General features: G+C 42.9%; 1 protein-coding gene across 1 annotated transcript in view; it reads left to right on the top strand.

The window, feature by feature from the left end:
- The window catches only part of Sh3rf1 (SH3 domain containing ring finger 1), a 167,548-nt gene that overhangs the window by 100,123 nt on the left and 46,274 nt on the right, over positions 1–21,151 (top strand). Inside the window, exons 3-4 of the mRNA XM_021170485.2 lie at positions 5,250–5,525; positions 5,944–6,039. Coding sequence (XP_021026144.1) covers positions 5,250–5,525; positions 5,944–6,039 — 372 coding nt within the window. The remainder of the gene's footprint in view (positions 1–5,249; positions 5,526–5,943; positions 6,040–21,151) is intronic.

Raw genomic sequence — 21,151 nt, 5'->3', positions numbered from 1 at the left:
ACAAGATGCACACATGCCTAGATACCCAAATAAATGAAGGGCGATCTAAAATTGTTTCTTGATCCATTGTGTAGCTTGCTTCTCTGTGTGGCACTGGCGTTCATTTCTTTGTTCCTCGGTTCATTCTGAAAAGTTTTTGGAAGTTGAGTTGGAGTCAGGCAGAGTTATATCCTCTTTGGATATAACTGAATTCACATTTTATAGCCGTTCCTACTGTAAGAGAACCTTCTGGGCTCTCTCTCTTCATTGGGCCGTTGAATCTGCTTTGCTTTATGGCGCAGTGAGAAGTGCGTGAAGGCATCTGAGGTTAGAGAGAGGCTGCTTTGCATGGATATTGGGGCATTGGCATTTGAGTCCATGAAATACATGGGCAGCGAGTATTTTATTTACCTGTTGGACTCCCAGCTGGCTCATCAAGTAGCATTTCGCCAGATATACTGGAATGTGCTTGATGGTGCAGAAATGCAAGTGGAGAACATTTAATCACAAATATTTGCGTGCAGACCGTGTGAGGATTTTAATGTCATCCGCGGCCACTTGAATGCGTGTAATTCAGAAGCAAACAGTAAGGGTGAAGTAAAGTAATCCACTGTTCTGCGCTTTTTTTTTTATGAACAAAATAATAATTCACTATTTGTTGATATCGCTGCTGATGAAGAATCGTTCTAATACTCTGCCTGTCTCAGTTACCAAGCTTTTTGATAAAGCTGGCGGCCTGAGTGACAGCCACATACCCCAGGTTGGGCTGCAGTCTGGTTTCTCCCTGGCTTTCTCTCCTTTTAAGCCTCCCTTTCATGTGTAGCCAAGTGAAAGTCTCCAAGTGAAATCTAAGCTCTGTGGATCCTTGGGGGCCCTGGCCTGATGCTGAGGCTCCAAAAGACAAGCGGCTGAAGGCACGGAGGGCGGGCAGAGGCCGGGGTGATGACACCGCGCTCAGACCTTTTGAAGGAGATGAATGAGCAGGCCTGGCCTCCCTGGGCTGGGACGGATTTTACTCACAAGACTAGTTCTAGGGGTTTTCAAACCAATTGTTTTGCTTTTTTTCCTTCAGATGTTGCAGGAAAATGCGTTCTTTTATTGCTCTTCCAAGTCGTTAAACCATTTATCCTTAATCATCTGCAGCCTGTGTGGGAATAAGTTTTCTAAAGATCACTGAACTTTGCTCGATTTGAAATCAGAAGAGAATTCATTTTATTTAATGTGGGAAACCTTCCTTTGAGAAACTTGACACAAACTGGCTTTCTAGGGCCTTCGAATTTAATTGAAAAAGAACACCATAGAAAAACACTGCCAGATGCACAACTGTGTGCTCGTGGGTTCGGTCGCCATAAGCTTTATGACGCTTTCTCTGTGGTTATTGATCACTAAAATAACCGTGGCAGTCAACATTTAGCAAGTCAGTGTGAATTAATGAAGTTTTGGTTGCATAGGGCCAGTAACTCCAGGCTAACCATAATGCATAGCGCCATCATCGTAATAGGATTTCCCGTTGCTACTTGTTCTATTAAGGATGCTTGATGATTTTAAGAGCACTTAATAGATCCGCTTTGTGGAAAAGTTAATAAGTCCATTAGGCCACTGGGGTGTGGAAATGATCTGTAAAGAAATAAATTCCCTCTATTCCCGCATCAGCATATCACAAAAGCACCTTACTGTGGGGCGTTTGGGACTTTACAGATCGCTTCAAGGAGCCGTTGAAAATGGTTTCTAAGAGCACCACATCTGAATCTTGGTGTGTGGATTCATCTGGCATGAATCTAGGGTGGAGGCGGCCAAACAGCTAATTGAGGTGTTGGGGTGGGGGGAGAGGGGCCATAATGGTGAATAGAGTTATTTGTCACTGAGTCTGTAATAGGATTTCCAATTAATTCATGCAGCCTTCCAGTGCCTTACATTAGCCCTGTCAAGATGAACTACAGCCACATCTAAAATGCCACTCCCCATTAAACGGTGCATGTCGGGGAATTTGTAATTTCTTCTGTGCAAACCAGAAGATGAATGGATTCGGCTCAGAAAACAAATGTGGTCTTCAGAAGTGTGCATTTCAAAATTGTTGAGCACTTCCTGAGAGGAGCATTCTTTTCATTGTCGTAATTGTCATACAGTGGATATATGAATACACACACACACATACATATAATACATATAAAATGTGATTGCTGTGTGAAGCCCTTCAAAGGGAAAGAGTTCAGCTGCTTGAAAACAAATGCATTGTCAAGAGCCCCATTTCACTGGTGACTGGGCACACTGATGGATAATGGTGGTGGTGGTGGTGGTGGTGGTGGTGGTGATGGTGATTGGTGGTGGTGGTTGTAATGGCAGTGATGATGATGATGGTGGTGGTAGAGATGATGCTGATGATAATTCATGAATGTAGCATTTCGTTCCTTCTAGGACATTTTGTGAAATTTAAAATGAACTCCGTTTCCTTGCCATGCCCTTGCTGGTCCTATCTGCCCCACCCCTACCCCGGCAACACTCACTGCTCTGCTGACTTACACTCATTTCCTCAAACTTGGCTTTAGAAAGTCTTGCTCAGCTGTGATAACCAGGCTTTGAGAAATTCGTAATATAGAAAAGAACTGAGTGAACCATATGTGAGGACAGACAAAGATAGGAATTCTACCTTCCACAAAACTGGATGTTAAGTGGAATATAATCAAGAGTTCATAGCATCTAGGAAAGCCAGAGTTCCTGAAGGCCATGTGGGAAGAACCAGAGGGCACAGCAGCAGATGTGTCCTTACAAGGGCATATCAAGGTCTAGTAACAGGAACTGAGCAGTTAAAAGCTCAGCCTTAAGGCAGGATTGATTCCAAAGGGCACAGGAGGGCATCCGGATCTCTAGACGGCTCAACGTGTGTCTTCCAGGAATGCTGGCTTTCAGAGACATTTTAATTGACATCACATGGACCAAGGGAAGACAAGGTGACTGACTGCCAGGTAGCATTGTGAGAGAATGAATCACTATTTGACTTAATTCAAACAGAAATATTTAGCTAAGAAGTTTGGGTAGACTGACTATAAAACAAGCTAACTGTCGGGAGCTATTGTAAGAGGGTTCAAGGTTGGTCTTCTGTGTATCTGAGTGGACTGTGGAGAGAATGAGCATGTGTTCTGCTTTATTTTCCTGGAAAGATTAAACTTATATATAAATCAACTGTTGTACAGCTCTCTTTACACATAGCTGTCACCTGTCCACTTGCCAACCCATACTCTCTTTTACTACCAGCCTCATCTGCCTGGCAACAGAGCCACCTGGGCTTCAGACCCTTGGCTGTTGCTTGAAGGATCCATTGACCCAAGATTGTTAACAATGTTCCAGACCCAGTGTAAATTTGACACCATTCCCCCCCCCCGCCCCCCACCGTGTACCATACATTTCCAATGCTCTTCCAGCACCTGTGTCCCTGATAGTGTTCCTTGCTGGCTCTGTCCCCTCTGTGTGGAATGTTCCCACTTTCCTTTCTATCCCCCTACTCCTACATTACTAAACTAACCCCTTAGGTTTCCACGAAGACTTGGGAAAATAGTTCATTTTTCCCATCTGCTAAGCCTCAAGTTCTCTCTTCCATAAGCAGTGGGCATTTCCATGAATGACTTCTATGCCGCTGGGCTATCATTTCTTTACCTGCCTTGTCTCTCAAGGAGGAGAACTGTGCATTATTTCCTTTTAGAGTCTTCAGCTCTAGCACATTGCCTGGTTACAAAAGCGTGATGAATGTCTTCCTCACTGATGAATACATGGCTGAGGATATGTGGGGCAGAAGGCTGTAATCTAATTCTGCGAATTATTACAGATGTCTTTGACTCACTGTTTATCCTCTGTATCAGTGATAGGCAGCAGGGAGGCCAGGAATTATGAAGTGCTGACTAACGTTCACACATGGGCACCAAGAGCCATGAAGACATGCCATACTGAATCCATAGGATGATTAAATTGTCGTGGAGGAGCACACAATTTTTAACTTGCCGTTTAAAACCAGATTGTAGTGTTTAAAACCTCATCCCTCTGCTTCTTGGTCTCACTGTGCTATTAAACCAGGAAGAGCATGTTGTGTATTTTAAATTGTAGAAGACCATGTCTGAACACTTAGAGAATATAAAGCCTGAGGGGCTAGTGTTCTAGAGTCCTTTTTGTTGCTGTGATAAGACATTCTGGCCAAAAGCAACAAGTAAGGATTTATTCAGCTTACACCCAGGGTAACAGTCAAATAGAGTTTGAAACAAACTGGAGGAGAGCTGACAGATGGTTGGCTTGCTCACAGACTCCTCCTTACCTAGCTTTTTATACGGCTCAGGACTATGTGTTTATGAAATGGTGCTGCCCATACTGGGCTGAACCCTCTTATATCAATTAACCATCAAGACAGTCTACACAGACCAACCCTGAACAATCCAGACAACTCCTCACAAACCATCTCTTAACAATCAAGACAATTTCGCATAGACCAACCCTTAACAATCAGGACAATCTGCATAAACCAACCCTTAACATTCAAGACAGTCCCACACTGACAAACAGACCAACCCTTAACAATCAAGACAATCCCACACAGACCAACACTTCACAATCGAGGAAGTCCCCTGCATCATGCCCTCAGACAAACCTCATAAAGACAAGTGCTCAACCGAGATATTCTTCAGGTGGCTTTAGGCTGAATCAAGTCGACAGTAGCGCTAACTACTACACTCAGACTCTGGGGTGGTCTTAACTGCTGTATTCCGTATTTGGTAATAGAAAGGAGTCTTAGTACATATCTATTGAGTTCATAAAAGATTATGACCTCATTTCCACATTAAAAGACACATCAGAAAAGTATTTGTCCAAAATCTAATCTGCTTTAGAGTACTTGTGAAGTTGATGAATTAGGCTTTGGTTTAAATTTTTCTTCTCTGTCTATATCATCTATCTTGATGAATAAATTATTAACATAAAAACTATGTTTAGATTTTATGAATTTTGAATTTTATATCAGGATACAGACTCGGACAGTAGTCCTAAGCAAACAAAACCAAAGCATCCCTATATTAAATTTAGGTCTCGAGGCTGTACTGAGGACAATACAGGAATACCATGTACTTTGTATTTGTATTGTAATAAAATGAAGTTACGTTTTTATGTAAGATTTTCTTCCAGGGGCCAAGTTGGCAAATTTGATCTTAACTTAAAAGACAACAAGAGTGCGATTATATTTTCAGAGGCATCACCTGACTGTTATTTCACTGACATCCTTCTCTTTCCTTTAGGGAATACCTCAGTTACCGTGTGCCAAAGCATTATATAACTACGAAGGAAAAGAGCCCGGAGACCTTAAGTTCAGCAAAGGCGACATCATCATTCTGCGCCGACAGGTGGATGAGAATTGGTACCATGGGGAAGTCAGCGGGGTCCACGGCTTTTTCCCCACCAACTTTGTGCAGATCATCAAACCTTTACCTCAGCCCCCGCCTCAGTGCAAAGCACTTTACGACTTTGAAGTGAAAGACAAGGAAGCTGACAAAGATTGCCTTCCCTTCGCAAAGGTACGGTATCCCCGAGATGGCTTTTAGCTTCCCTCCGTTACGCCTGAGTACCTGGGCTTGGTGCTGTGTCTCAGTTGGTGAGGGTACTGGTTGCCAAGGTGAGCTGAGACCAGGACTCACGTGGTAGGAAAAAACCCACGTCACCAAAATCGCCTTCTGACCTCCTCATGCACACAATTGCTTGCCCCAACCCCCCCCCCACCCCCACAAACGAATATAACAGAAAGTTTTAAAGAACATCAGGTAGACTGGCAGTTACTGCTTGGCTTATGACAACATCGTAGTTTTGTGTACGAAAGGTATGTGACAGAATTTTTATTCATCTACTATTAAAACTTCAGTCCCTGTGTTGCGGATGCCTACTTAGGTGGGACATTTAATGGGGTCAGAGAGATTCAGCACTTTCTGGTTTCTGCAGGACGACGTACTGACCGTGATCCGCAGAGTGGATGAAAACTGGGCTGAAGGGATGCTGGCGGATAAAATAGGAATATTTCCAATTTCATACGTGGAGGTAAGTTCATTTGTACGGTCATGGATCATATTCAGCATCGTAAATAAGGGTTAATTATGCAAATTAGGCATGAAGAAATCCTCATGGCCCAGAGCATCCACCTCAGATTTGAAAGGCTCTGCTGTTGGATTAGAAAGAGTTCCTTCCTTGTGTCCTTCAGTTACTGAAGATCATAAAATGTGACTCTCTGCATCACTCCTAAAAGCATCCCTATGATGTGTTAAAGAGACGGCATACTTTCTGTCCATTACCTATATGATCTGGTTTTCTCTTCTGCTTGCTACGTTGGGTGAGGATCAGAAACTTTGTAAAGGTCCAGGTACATGAGAAGTTAATGTTCTCATTTTGGCTTTCTGGTTTTTGGTTTTTTTGTTTGTTTTCTTTTTGTTTTTTTTACTTGTTTCTTATGCTTTTATTACATTTATTTCTTTCATGTGTGCGTTTAAGTGTGTGTAAGCAATAGGTCAGAGGACACCTTTGAGGAGCCAATTCTTTCCAGCTTGTGTGTCCAAGGGCTGGACCGCAGGTGGGTAATCTCAGCGGCCAGCACCCTTATCCCCCCTTGCTTACGGCTTCTTTCCTAATCTGCCACAGCATCAGAACTAGAGCCTGATTCCCAGAGTAGTCCTTTCATTAAACATTTACTGAGTGACTCCTTCTCCATCGGAGTCGAGGAACTTCTTAGCTCCCTTTGTTGGTAATTAGCATCGTTCAGAAAGCTTATGGCCAAACCTGACTAAACAAAGTCTTTTTATATACATGAAGTAGCACACTTAGATTATTCTAAACAAAATCGAGAAATGAATTGGGGAGGGGGGTCTGGAGAGATGGTTCAGTTAGCAAAGTGTTGGGTGCATAAGCGGGAGCCCCGAGGCTGATCCCTAGAACCTACTTAAGGGCGAGACAATGTACACTGTAGTCCCAACTATTGTGGAACCGAGGGGTTTGCTGGTGGCCAGCCTAGGCTCAGTAAGAGAGAGTGTCTCTGTAAGGGAGAGCAGTAGTTGAGGAAGAAACCAGATGTGAATCTCTGGCCTCCATATGTATACATATCCATGTGTACCCATACACACATATGCAGACACACACATATACAGTGAACGGGGGAGTTCAGAGCAGACCCTCATTACATCATGTATCATGTGTCCTAAACTGTCAGGGAGTGAGAAGCGTCTCTTGCTGAGAACAAAATGGAATGCATTTGGTTTTTGAAGCATGAAACCACCAGCGGCCAAACAAACATCCACACCGAGTTGCTGACATCAAGGAAGACTTGTGGAAAGAAGTTGGTATCTGTATGATAGATGTTAAGTGAGAGAGATGGAGGCATGCACTTACTATAAGGAGGAGGAACACCTAGGTGGACAGGACTGTGTGTGCCGAAGCAAAAGGCAAGAGAGAGCACTGACTGTTTGGGGAATTAAAGGCAGTTCTGTTGTTCCAATCCTCAAAGTGTCTATCATGTAGAAAAGCATGTTTAAAAAAAAAAAAAAAAAAAAAAAAAAAAAAAAAAAAAAAACCAAACTACTATTCCTTACCTTGCCTTCTGAGATATTTGTTTTGACTTGATCCTGAAGGCTAAAATGGCAGCCCTCAATGTCTCCCCGAGATAGTAAGATTGTCACACTTTCCCTAAAACATTGATGTGTTACTCTGCATCCATTGGACAGGAACCCAGTGTCACTGTGTATCCACTGGGCAGGAACCCAGGCTAGCTAACTTCTCTTGAGTGTGAGCTACACTTTCAAATGTTCCTTTTATTAAGATGTTTGCTCTAGCATTAGAAGAAGACAACAGAAGAAAAAAAAAAACTTTAACAAGTAACCCTTTCTGTATATGATTTATGTACGTCCTAAGTGTGGGCTGTGGAAAACTACCAGCACCTCCAGGTATTTGAATAGTTAGGCTAAAGGGTTTGAGCCAGCAGGCAGGGTTTAGTAAAGAGAGCCTGTCTTTACATGTGCGGTATTATCACTGGTGCATGCTGAAGCTTGGTCTGGCATCCATGAAAAGGTATTGCTATGTCATCTTGTTGTTGATGCTGATGGTGACATGGGGCAGGTGTCAAATTGTTCAATAGGTATATTAAAAAAAAAAAAATCCACCCACGGAAAGGCCAGAGTCACTTACAGTCATTTGAGTCATAGGATTATTTACTCTGACTTAAGCTGTTAAATTAAAGTACACAAGGGGAAAGTGTTTGCTTCCCCACCCCCACCCCTACCCCCTCAGCCATGAATATTTTCCTTATTTGAACCAGAACTTTTCTAGTGAGGACTTGAAGTAAATCAACTGTCTGTCGGAGCCTGTGAGCAGACTTTGCTGTCAAGCTGTCAAATTGACCCGCCTGGTGGGGAACAGGGCACCTGGGGCTCAGTGACACCTGCTTCATTCAGCCTCTGGGCCTAAGTGAAGGAAGATTGCAGCCACAGCCAACTGCAACCTGGCTGTCTCAGAACAGTGTCAGATGTGATCAAACAAAGTATACAGTCAAAAAAAAAAAACAAAAAACAAAAAACCCAGGCCTTTTCCTAAATAAAACACTTTCTCTTGCTCCATAAACCTTTCATATTTGGCCAGCTTTAGAACTTAGAGCATGCCCAATTTAAACGCCGCTGTATTACACTTGTAGAATTTTTTATCAAATGGATTGGGTGTTGGGACCAGGGTCTCTCCATGTAGCCTAAGCTGGCCTGGAAGTCCCTGGGTAGGCTGACATGAGCTCACCATCTGCCTGCTTCGGCCTCCTAAGTGCTGGGTTTATAGGTTTGTGCCATCATGATGAATATCTATCTTGTAACAAGCATATGTCCCTTAGTCGGCTAAGGTATAGCAATGGTTAAATGAAAGATCTTTGTCACCATGCACAAGGATAATCTCAGACCTGAGCTTGGAGTCTCAGAAATGTCTTTCTTTGCACAGTCCTCCAACTCTGTCCCATTCTAATAGACCCTAACCCCATCCCATTCCAATACCCGCCCCCAACCTCCACCCAGTTTCTCTAGTTGGCATGGGTAATAGATACGCTCAGGGAACACAGGATGGGCCTGAGGGATGGATTCAAGAATTGTGGAATTGTTAAGTCAGCTGTGAGATTCAAGGGGACCATGGCCATGTGAGAAGAACTGACTGTTGGAGTTAGTAGGGAGAGGACTGAGGGGTTTGGGGTTGGGGGGAGGGTGGGGGAGGAAGGTGAGGCTGTAAGGAATGGTCCAGGAGGGGCTGGGAAGAGCTCAGTGATTAAAGCACTCAATGTACAAACATGAGAACTGGGATTTAGATCCATAGACCTCAAGTAAAAGGTGGAGATGGAAGGTCCTCAGAGCAACCTGGCTAGTGAGGCTAGCCATATCAGTGAGATCATGTTGTGTTTAAGACAGCCTGCTTCAATGAATAATGTGGAAGAGTAATTGAGGATTATCCTCAACACACTCACACATACATACACACATATACACACCACATACCACACACCATACACACACACACACACACACACACAAGAAAATGGGAAGGAAGAAAAAGGAAACACCATTGGGATAGTTGGATAGTTGGCTCACCTACTTATATTGAAGTAAAATGATAAAATAGCAATGATGCTGATTGTCAAGCAAATGTCTTCCTATTAAGATACAAAACTCTTGAAAGATCATGTAATTCAGCAGATAGAGCACTTGTCTGACATGCCTGGGTTTGAGCCCCAGTACTTAAATACCTGCAGTGGTGCACACCTGTCATCTCAGGACCCAGGAAGAGGAGTCAGGAGGGTCAGAAATGCAAATCCCAGGCCAGGTTGGGATATGCAAGACCCCGTGAGTTGTGTGGAGTTCTTGTGATAAGAATTCTTTTGCTCAGATCAGGTTCACCAATTTCTCCCAAGACAGCCTCTTCCCAGATCCCTGTGTGGGCACACCTTAAAGGCTGTACATTATGTTCTATATAGACAGTCTCTTTTTGACTGGAGCAATCTGGAAAGCACTTCAGGATAAGAGATTCTTAGGGAAGCCCAGGGAATTCTTGAAGGCACCATGTCAGGTTGTGTATCAAGGACTGATTGCAGTCAGAAGGAAGACTTCAGTACCTTGTTTCTCTTTGTTCAAATGGTCAGTTGTCTGAAGACTGGATAAGATTTTAGCAACACAATTAGTTCCCAGCTGCCTCACTTGGTTTTCACAGTCATTTGGGCAAGGATGGCGTGATTCTCAAAAAACAGAAAGTTTGGTTGAAGATGATGCTAACCATGGAATCTGGGGCATTTCTCAGTCATTGTTGTGCATTGTAGGCTAGTATTGAACCCTAAGTTGTTTTTTTTTTATTGAAATGTTGAATATTTTAATTGCACTGCTGTAACACACTGTTCAGAAAAATGTTGCTTACAAATATTACTGCTCACTGACAAAGCTATTGGTCAGCCAATAACTCTAGTGGGGATGTATAATAAGACCAATGTTCTCATGCCAGTAACACAATATCTTTTCTGTAAGCTGTAATGTGTAGCTTTTGCTACCCCCCCCCCAAATACTCTAGGAATGGGCCATGCTACGAGCCCCTGCCTAGAGAATATTGGTCCTGCAGATGAAAAACACAGACATATATATACATATATACATGTTGTTCAATTTCAACCTGCCTCATTGACTTAATTGCTGGGCACTACTAATCTCCCTTGGCTAACATTCCCCCCCCCAATATGCATAGCTCATCACCTCTTAAACTGTCCTAGTTTCAGTTGCTCTGCTACCTTCAGTCCCAGCTCAAACTCCAACATCCCTCCTAGAGAAGTAGCCTACGGGCTCCGACCAAAATCTCACATGGCTGGTTGGCTTTTTTCCCTCTGAAGCATAGTGAAAACTACTTTTCTCTCTTTCCTGTATCTATTAGCTTTCTGGCAGGGACCCAGAATTCTCACCTATTCCACCCAGGTCATTGGCTGCGAATATTTTTATTGATAGATCAAGAACCAATTTGGGAACAGGATCTTAGCATTAGCCCCATCCCCTACAGTAGCCCCAGGAGCAAAGGATTGTTTCTACTTTAAGCCATAGTGTTTAAGAAATACATTTCATGTGATTACCACAGACATTGATCCTTCTGGTGGATCTTGACAAAGTTATGTGAAAACTCCGTGAAAGGAGCTGCCATTCAGTGTGCCATTATAAATAGTCAATATTAATGGGAAAAATTAAAAAGTTAGCAATAACAGTATTTTGTAGAAGTTGCTTGTAACCTTCAAGGATGACTTTCAAAAGTTTGAGTCTTCAAAGCAGATACGGTGGGACTAGCTATATAATTCAAATAAGATGTGCTGGCTAGTTTTAGGTCAACTTCGAACCATACATTTTTACTCAGTTCCTTCTTTAATTCGATGCCTACTCATTTGCAATATCACTTCACCCAAGTTTTTAAGCAAATAAGAAATTGTTTAGTTACTTGGTTTTGTCATAGGTATTTTAATTTGAAGATGCACATTACTTACGTGTCAGTGACCTACAGTAGGGTAGGAGTAGATTAACAGACGAGGGTTTTGGGTTTTTTTGTTTTTTGGGTTTTTTTTTTGGGGGGGGGGTTTAGTTTTTCGAGACAGGGTTTCTCTGTGTAGCCCTGGCTGTCCTGAAACTCACTTTGTAGACCTGGCTGGCCTTGAACTCAGAAATCTGCCTGCCTCTGCCTCCCAAGGGCTGGGATTAAAGGCGTGTGCCACCACCACCCAGCCAGACAAGTGTTTCTATGTTTCCATCCCTGCCAGAATGAAGGCTGCATCCAGCTCATTCTATCAACATCTTCCAGATGACAATCTTCTGACATACCTAAGACACTCCCTCCTCCTCTCTACTTGCTTTATCTCAATAAATATGGCATGAGGAAAACTGGGACTCTGGAGCCTGGTGGCCAGGATGGAACTGGTGTCCCAGCCAGTAATTCTGTATGACTGCCTGGTCTTCTCACTGTTGAACCCCTAGACCCTAAAGAGTGGAATGTGGCCCATTGGTGATGCCTGTGCTCACAGTCACCGCTGTCACTATTATTCCTTCACTGCACTTTGCTGCCTGTCATCCTTCTGTCAGGTTATCTGCTACAGAGACTGGCAACTGTCTTAGGGTTTTACTGCTGTGAACAGACACCATGACCAAGGCAACTCTTAGAAGGACAACACTTAATTGGGGCAGGCTTACAGGTTCAGAAGTTCAGTCCATTATCATCAAGGTGGGATCATGACAGTATCCAGGTGCAGGAATTGCTGAGAGTTCTACATCTTCATCTGAAGGCTGCTAGGAGAAGACTGGCATCCTCAGGCAGTTAGGAGGAAGTTCTCAAAGCCCACCCCCACAGTGGCACACCTACTCCAACAAGGCCACACCTCCTAATACTGCCACTCCCTGGGCCAAATATATTCAAACCACCACAACTAGTGTTTCTCAGCCTCCCTTCTCCCATCAGAATGGGGGTTGAGGTGGTAGCTCTTTGTCTTTATAGCTTTCTGTAGTCTCCCAGGATACTCTCATTAAGTGTCACCCACAGCAGACTCTCAGTAAATCCCACTTTAGAGAATAAATGGACAATCTAAGAAATTGTAGAACAAAATTTTCTAAGCCCAAACAAAACTGATTTGTAGATTTTGTGCATTTTTAACTTTTCAGCTGTTATTCTCATCTTCACTGCCTGGCATATATTTATTACAGGTTTCTCTTGTCATTACATCAGGATGTTACATGCCTAGGAGCCACTGGGGAGATGTGTGTGACCCAAGTGTGATCATTTGTTTTCTAGCCCAGCCCACTCCAACTTGCAGTGATCCCCCTGCCTCAGTCCTAGGTTCATAAATATGTGCCACCATAACCCTCCCTTGCTAGGTTTTGCTTTTGTTTTTTGTAACTAAGCTACAGTTGGCTAGGTATGGTGACATAAGCTTCTAAACCCAGTACTCTAGAATCTACACAGGAAGGTCAAGTGTTTCAGGCCAGGTTGGGCACCTAGCAAAACCCCTGTCTCAAATATATAAAATTAAAACAATACAACAAAACCCAGAAAATAATAAATAAGATACAAAATAAAACTGGCCCGAGAACATTACTACTTTAGAATTTTCCCAGGGTAATGCAATGCCTAGATTAAATCTGGAACTTCCATTGTAATACAGGAAAAATTTCCTGGTAGGGGGCAGGGCTGGGGAAGTGTTGGTCAAAGGTTGTGAAACTTTAGTGGCAAGAGTTGAGGTCTTCTTGTTGTGGCATACACTGCGCTATCTGCTGTAACCATGAGAAATCAAGTGTACCGACTAGAGCAGAAATAGCCCCAAAGGGGACCATCCTTGGTTCTATAGAGTCTGGGGTATTGTTCCTATTTCAAAGGATAAGAGATGGAGGTTTAAGTCCAGGGTTGACATTGCTAAGGTGATCGCCACAGAGCTAAGGGTGGCATTGTTGACTTTATTAGGATTTATTTTGTTAAAGCCTTTCTCTGAAGAATAATAACAGCAAAAGGGCATCTCTGAAGAATAATAACAGCAAAAGGGCACAATAATAGTCTTTAATCTAATAATCAAAGACTTGGTAGACGTACATAAAAAGATTTTTCTATCATTCGTATTTTTGATGTTTTTTCCCCCTTTGAAATTAAAAAGCATCATCAATGTTTATAAAGAAAATTGTGGAGATTGTTAGAAAGTTTGAAAGGAGAACTACTGTATTGATTAGCATTTACGTTTCTTTTGCAATTCAGAAGTCAGCTGGTTTTTATAAGTGAAATTTAGAAATATTTTTGAGAAATTGGCAAAAGAGAAAGAACTACTATGTTCTCAGCACCGTCTTTCTTCCTAAATTCCAACTGGCCGACCCAGGACCTTGGGTCTGATTCTGGGAAGCTTGTCTCCAGTAGGCGCTGTAGACCACATTCATGGCGGTGTTAGAGTTCCAGCCTCATATACCGGGCCGTTGCTTCTATTTCTGCCCCAATGAAGATAGGAGAATGAGCGCTGGTTCCTGGAGTAGAGGCAAGAGCAGTGTCCTGTGAGCTCCGCCCACCCTTCCTCAGTCAAGGTTGCCAGAGACTCCATCTGAAAAGGACTTGCTGAGGGTTGGTGATGAACTTCTTCAGGGCAGTTCCTGCTCCATTTGTGATTTAGCACCTCTTCTAACTTAAGAGTTTACCATCAGGAGAACATTGAGGGAGTGGAGAGTTCAGAGATCAGTTCATGTGGATTGATTCTTCAGTGTGTGAATGGATGGATAGTCAGTGAAACCCCGGGGCAGATCTCCTGGCCAGCCTTAACCAGAGCCTTGAGAGAATGACTAAGTGTTGTGTCTAATATTCATCATGATTCACCAAAGGATCCCCAGCTTCTTCATCCTGGCCATTCCCCTGCAGGGACAAGGATGCAAGCCAAATTTTGCCGCTTGTTCTAGAGACCCACTTTGGAATTGGTGGCTTGCATGGCTGCGAGGTTTCTTTGTCCGTGTACCTATAGAAAATCACTCTTCTAAGATCTGAGTAGATCCAGTCAGGTCTCAGAAAGCCTTTCTTTCTAATTCTTCCATACAACAAAAGACACTCTATGAAATCCAATCTAAACATGCCTGTCTGCATGCTACTTCTGTAATGCTAAGTTTGCACCTTCCCCCGTAGGCATGGGATGGTAATGTATGTGGGTGATTCGTTCTTTTCCTGACTCCCTTGAGAATGGAGTCATAGCCGGGCGTGGTGGCGCACGCCTTTAATCCCAGCACTCGGGAGGCAGAGGCAGGCGGATTTCTGAGTTCGAGGCCAGCCTGGTCTACAAAGTGAGTGCCAGGACAGCCAGGGCTACACAGAGAAACCCTGTCTCGAAAAACCAAAAAAAAAAAAAAAAAAGAGAATGGAGTCATATACAGACTATTTTAACCATTTTACTCCTGTAATATAATCTTGGAAGCATGAGGAGGAAATGAATAAGGCTTGGTGCATCACATAGAAAACTAGATAGCCCTTTCTTCTTCATTATGTTCTAACAACATTACATTGCTTTATCCCTCTCCATATCATGGTAGGACCAATAATCAGGTTAAAAAAAAAAACTACACAAGAAGGAGTAGGTAAACTCTAACTTACGTATTTTTACCACTTTCAGACAAGTGTCTTGTTAAAGGAAATGGCCAGTCACTGCAGAGTGACTCGCCTGTAATCTGCCCTAGTCTCTTGCCTCACTGGCTTCTGAGGACATGTGACGATGAGCCTTCAGATGGGACTCAGATCTAGCCTCGTTTAGGTGTATAGAGATTTTTATTTTTTCATAAGACTACGAAGGCATTCTCGAATGTTTGTTCTCAGAATGACTGATTGCTCAACGTCAAAAGTCCGAGGCTGCCTTTGTTACAGAAAAATTACTCAGAGCCATAATATTTTGAACTATGTTAAACTTTATTGTTAAAATAGATTTGTTATTTTGTCATACACATTGTAAATATAGCTAGTAACGAAGGCTTTACAAAGCAATGTAGACCCAATTTGATCTCATGGAAGAAGACGTAAATGGATTCTTTAAAATGTTCTGGGCATTTGTGTGCCTGTGTAGTCAATGGATGGCTTGAACAGAACCATTCTGATAGGAAAAATAATTTGGAGAAGAAACTTCTGTGTAATGCAATAGAATGCTCCAGAAAAGTCTTTCCTGAGTGGTGTAAAATAATGTTACTTTTTACATGAAACTCTCCCATACGGCACAACCCAGGCTGCACACATGCCAGGCATGTGATCTGTGAAGCTGTAGACAGGCGCTGTTTGGGTGCTCCCTACCCTGGGCTCTGCTTTGCACCCACCCTTCCTCCTCCACCCCTGCGCATCTCCACATCCTCACACTGTAGGGATCTAGGGCATGGGGAATGCTCACTCGTTGATTTATTAACCGAGTACACATCACTGAGGAATTTCTGTCTGCGTGTCATTTCTCATTGACTAAACTCTACTTGGAATTTAATGACAATTCCATGTTCTTTCTGCACCTCTTGGGATCTAGGTATTTCCACTGTTGCGTTCCTGTGTCTGGTAATGAGGTTCTGGAAAATTAAATGTGTTGTTGGAATGTATCCTCCTGGTTAATGGGTGTTTCTGATTTATGATGTGTGTGTGTTACGTACAATAGAAACACACGCAGGCGGCCTGTATTACTGGTTCCCATAGGACACGGACATCAACCGATCTCAGCCGTGATGCTGTGCGCTGGTCTCTCTTCCCAGCACTGTGATTAGCTGTGAGTGTGTTACTTTAGAACTAGTAGGTACCAGCATCTCTGAGTCCTGGGGCTGTGCTTGTGTCTGTCTTGTAAGCTCTTCCGTGCTTTGGCTGTGAGCAGCTTCTCCGGCTGTAAACTCGCTGTCTTCCCCAGGCATCTCATCCTCTAGGAATCTGATCGCATCATTACTCTTTTCTGCCGTGCATGCCACTTCTTTCCTTTCCCTTGGTTCGTTCTTCCTTAGTGTGGGAACGTGATCTGCCTTTGGATCTCCTGAAAAATCGATGACGTGATTATATTCACCTAAGCTTGTGGCTCTGACATACCCCCCCACACACACACATACCCCATAATGCTCAAAAGGTCCACTTTCTCCTCTTGATGTCTTTGCCTGCTTATCTCTGATCTTGGCTCCTCCAGGTCTGAAATCACCATCTTGGTTGTCACTAACTCTCCTTTCTTAGCTCTCCTTCTGTTCCCTGAGTCACATCTATAACTATTCATAATCTCCTCCGTTATCATTTCCGTTTTCATTTCCAGAGTGCTGAGTTGACGGTGGGTTGGGAACACACAGCGAGGTCTTTCCTTCGTTAGCCTGCGATGCTTTGTAGTTTTCTTCCCATAACTGCTATTTTCTCCTCCCCTCCCCCTCCCTGACTCAGAGACCACCCAAGTCTAACCCCGAGACGACTCCCACGCTTGACCTGCCAATGCTTTTGGTGTGATTGCTTGGTCAGGTATAGAATCAGGAGATTTTCTTAAACTTTATTCTCTAGTGTTCTTTCTCCAAACAGAGAGCGGGCTCACAATGCTAAGCAGTTGCTCTAGAAAGACTTCAACGCTTTCCCTGGGTCACCAAATGTTGTTTGTCACCCGGAGTCAGTCTGTCTGGTCTTTATTGACTCACTTGCCCGTGCTCTGCAGACTTGCCAGTGTGCATCTCCTATCCTTACTGTTAGGAACCTGTTCCATTTCCCAAGTTCTTTCTTCTCATGAGTCAGAGGGGTGTGCCACTCTTTCCAATCCAGGGCAGTGCCTCACTTGGAGTCACAAAAAGAAAAAGAATTTAAAAATAAGAACAAACCCATAGAATGACTTCAGTCTCCATTTGTTCTGAGTCTGGTCACTCGTGGCCTATGGCCTCTAGACCTGACTGAGAGGTCTGCCTGTTGAGTATTCTGAGGAGATGTTTGTGTTTGGGAGGAAAGGTTTACGTAGGAGTAAAACTTTATAGCTCATTAAATCCAACTTCATATTACATAAGAGAAATTGGAGGCACGTAGGGAAAAGGTGACTTGCCTGAGGCGACAGAGTGAGCCAATGGTAAGCTTGGGTTCTGAGTCATTACAATAATACCTCTTTGGACTGGCTCTTACAGGCTGCAGAGCATGCTGGTCCATACTCATTTCTGTGCAAGGCACACAGGAGTGATGCCACCTTTCTTTATACAGCTCAGAAGACCGAGGTCAGGATAAGCAATGATTCAGCCAATGAGCATGGAGACCTGACCCTAGGCTAACCTGTTTGACTTCAAGTTCAAGGCTCTTCCTGTGGTTCTCCTTGGACATTACCTCCTTTAGCTTTCCTAGACTTAAATTTGTTTTAGGTTCTTAAACATGCATCTTTTTTTAAAAATACCTTCCCTTCAAAACCAGGAGACTAAAAAGGAGAGTTCTGATTTATTTATTTATGCTCTAACAGCTGGGCCTAGTAAAAGCAAGGGTCACTATGATAAGCTGCTTACTGACCTCCAGGCCTCCCCCTGGCATGCGAGTTATTTTGTAAACCCCCTTACCCTAGCTGGTGGGACGAGGTCTGTAGCCCCTGTTGCATGCTGCCCCTCTGCTTATGTGAGTGGTTCTTGTCCCTGTGATTTCTTAGGGCTCAGGGAACTTCAGAACACGGGGCTCTGGGAGGTCAGGGGAATTTCATGAGCCTTTCTGGGACAGCTCCTAAGGTGTGGCCTCTTTCTCCTAAAGAGCTTTCAAGGGACAAGAGCTGAGCTACCAGTACACACACATCACTGCTGAGCAAGCTGAAGTGTGGCCAGGCCACACAGACATGGCATGTGAATACTTGGCCAACACTCAGTTTCAAAGACCTGGTACCGTTTTAGGATTGAAAGCAAGGTCTTGCACGTGTGTCTTGGTTTAGAGTAGTTATATGTTGAAGTGATAATATTTTGTATATAATAGTTTTTTTCTTTTATTCTTCTAAATGTAGCTATTTGGGAAATTTAAATTATCTATAAGATTTATCTTACATTTAAGTTGCCCAGTGCTGGCCCAAAGGCAGACCTCCCTTCCCTTGATAATTCTAAGAGACTTTTTTTTTTTTTTTTATTCATCACAATCATTTGTAGAGACTTAAATGGTGTCTTGGCCTAGCAGAGGTGCTCTTAAACCAATTTTATAGAACTCCCAGTTAATTAGTCTCTCGTGTGCGAGTCTTGTATTGTAAATGAAGGTTGAGTTTGATTTTTATGTCTGGTCAAGCAAAACTCAAAAACTTGTTATCCAAAAGATAAAAGCCTAACAGGGGATCTGAACTTGTCATGCCATTATTGAAGAAGCGTTTCCAGAGGACAGTGGTGTGTGGCTAATGCTGTCATTTCTTCTAAGGAGGTGCAAAAGGGCTTGAGTTTCTGTCTTGCTTTCTCCAGAGTGCTGGCTCTGTCTGGGGAAGGAACAGTGGACGCGTGGATGCTGGGATGGTGAAAGGCTGCATTGACAATGTGGATTTATAAAGGTCGTGTTTCACACTGGAGAGGGAAGGGTAGGAGGTTCCTTCAGCAGTGACGACCACTGAACTGTGTGAAATGAACCTGCTCCTGTCCCCACCATACTCTTTCCAGTAGCCCAGGTGGCTGTACAGCTCAGTGACAGAGATGGAAAAAGAGGGAGGGGTAGGATGAAAATACTCAGAAAAAGTAAAGCTCCCTGAAAAATTAACTTCGAGATAATTTTTTGAGACAGTCTCATTATGTACAGTAAATAGCCGTATTTGGCCAGGAACTCATTGAATAACTAACTCAACTTCAACTAGCCTTCAACTTTCGTGCCTCCTGCTTCCGCTTCCGAGTGCTAGGATTATAAGTCTGCATAACCACACCCAACTGTAATAAGAGAGCTCGAGAACATGATATTTAGTAGAATTTCTCTAATAGAAAATATCCGTATATTTGGAGTATAAAGTAAAACCTTACTTATAAAATATTAATATGGACCAATATTTCAGTTTAGACATGCACACAAATGTTTGTATTCATTCACACATATTAAGTAAAGAGGACTTTATTAATATAATAGTATTATAATGCAAAAAACATTTGCATTTGTAAAACAAATTTGTAAAAACACAGAATATCAGAAACCTAATTGAACTATGGATAAAGTATGGAAATAGAAAACATTGTAAAGAGAAAAGATCTGTTTAATCTCATTCAGAGAAATGCAAATTAAATAATATGAAATAGCTTCTCTCATCTACTAGAGACTTGAACAATGACTAGTGAGGATAATATTCATGAAACAAAGTGGTAGAAATTGAGATTTCTTTGGGGTGTGATGCACCTATTTTTTTTTCAAAAGTTTTTAGATGTATACATTTATATAACAGTTTGAGTTTTAGGAATTTGCCCCATAGATATCCTGCTACAAGCATGTCAACAGTATTGGAAATGATAGCATTTCCTCTCTATAGTGGAGAGCCATGCTTCTTCCGGTGGCCATGGGAAGATGCTCAGGGCTGTTAAGTAACAGTGTGCTTTGCCTGGACTCATCTGTGGTCCTGAGATTAGTGAAGCAGATGCATATGTGGCAGTGTTGTCCCGAATTTATAGATAGTGAAGCTGTAAACTGTTAAACATAAATGCGTAGGGAAGAGACACTGGCATAGATCTTTGATGTTTTATCCCACAATATTCTATGCCATGTACTTCATTTTTTTTTTAATTTTTAATATTTTTATTACATATTTTCCTCAATTTCATTTCCAATGCTATCCCAAAAGTCCCCCATAGCGCCCCCCACTTCCCTACCCACCCATTCCCATTCTTTTGGCCCTGGCATTCCCCTATATTGGGGCATATAAAGTTTGCAAGTCCAATGGGCCTCTCTTTCCATTGATGGCGGACTAGGTCATCTTTCGATACATATGCAGCTAGAGACAAGAGCTCCGGGGTTCTGGTTATTACATCATGTTGTTCCAACAATAGGGTTGCAGATCCCTTTAGCTCCTTGGGTACTTTCTCTAGCTTCTCCATTGGGAGCCCTGTGATACATCCAATAGCTGACTGTGAACATCCACTCCTGTGTTTGCTAGGCCCCGGCATCGTCTCACAAGAGACAGCTATATTTGGGTCCTTTCAGCAAAATCTTGCTAGTGTATGCAATGGTGTCAGCGTTTAGAGGCTGATTATGGGATGGATCCCTGGATACGGCAGTCTCTAAATGGTCCATCCTTTCATCACAGCTACGAACTTTGTCTCTGTAACTCCTTCCCTGGGTGTTTTGTTCCCAATTCTAAGAAGGTGCACAGTGTCCACACTTTGGTCTTCATTCTTCTTGAGTTTCATGCGTTTAGCAAATTGTATCTTATATCTTGGGTATCCTAAGTTTTGGGCTAATATCCACTTATCAGTGAATACATATTGTGTGAGTTCTTTTGTGATTGTGTTACTTCACTCAAGATGATGCCCTCCAGGTCCATCCATTTGGCTATGAATTTCATAAATTCATTCTTTTTAATAGCTGAGTAGTACTCCATTGTGTAAATGTACCATAATTTCTGTATCCATTCCTCTGTTGAGGGACATCTGGGTTCTTTCCAGCTTCTGGCTATTATAAATAGGGCTGCTATGAACATAGTGGAGCATGTGTCCTTTTTACCGGTTGGGACATCTTCTGG

Source organism: Mus caroli, unplaced genomic scaffold (assembly GCF_978045245.1).
Source record: "Mus caroli unplaced genomic scaffold, Mus_caroli_1 scaffold_10, whole genome shotgun sequence".
NCBI classification, from domain to species: Eukaryota; Metazoa; Chordata; class Mammalia; order Rodentia; family Muridae; genus Mus; species Mus caroli.
The sequence above is the reverse complement of the archived record's forward strand: the minus strand, read 5'-3'. Positions and strand labels throughout refer to the sequence as shown.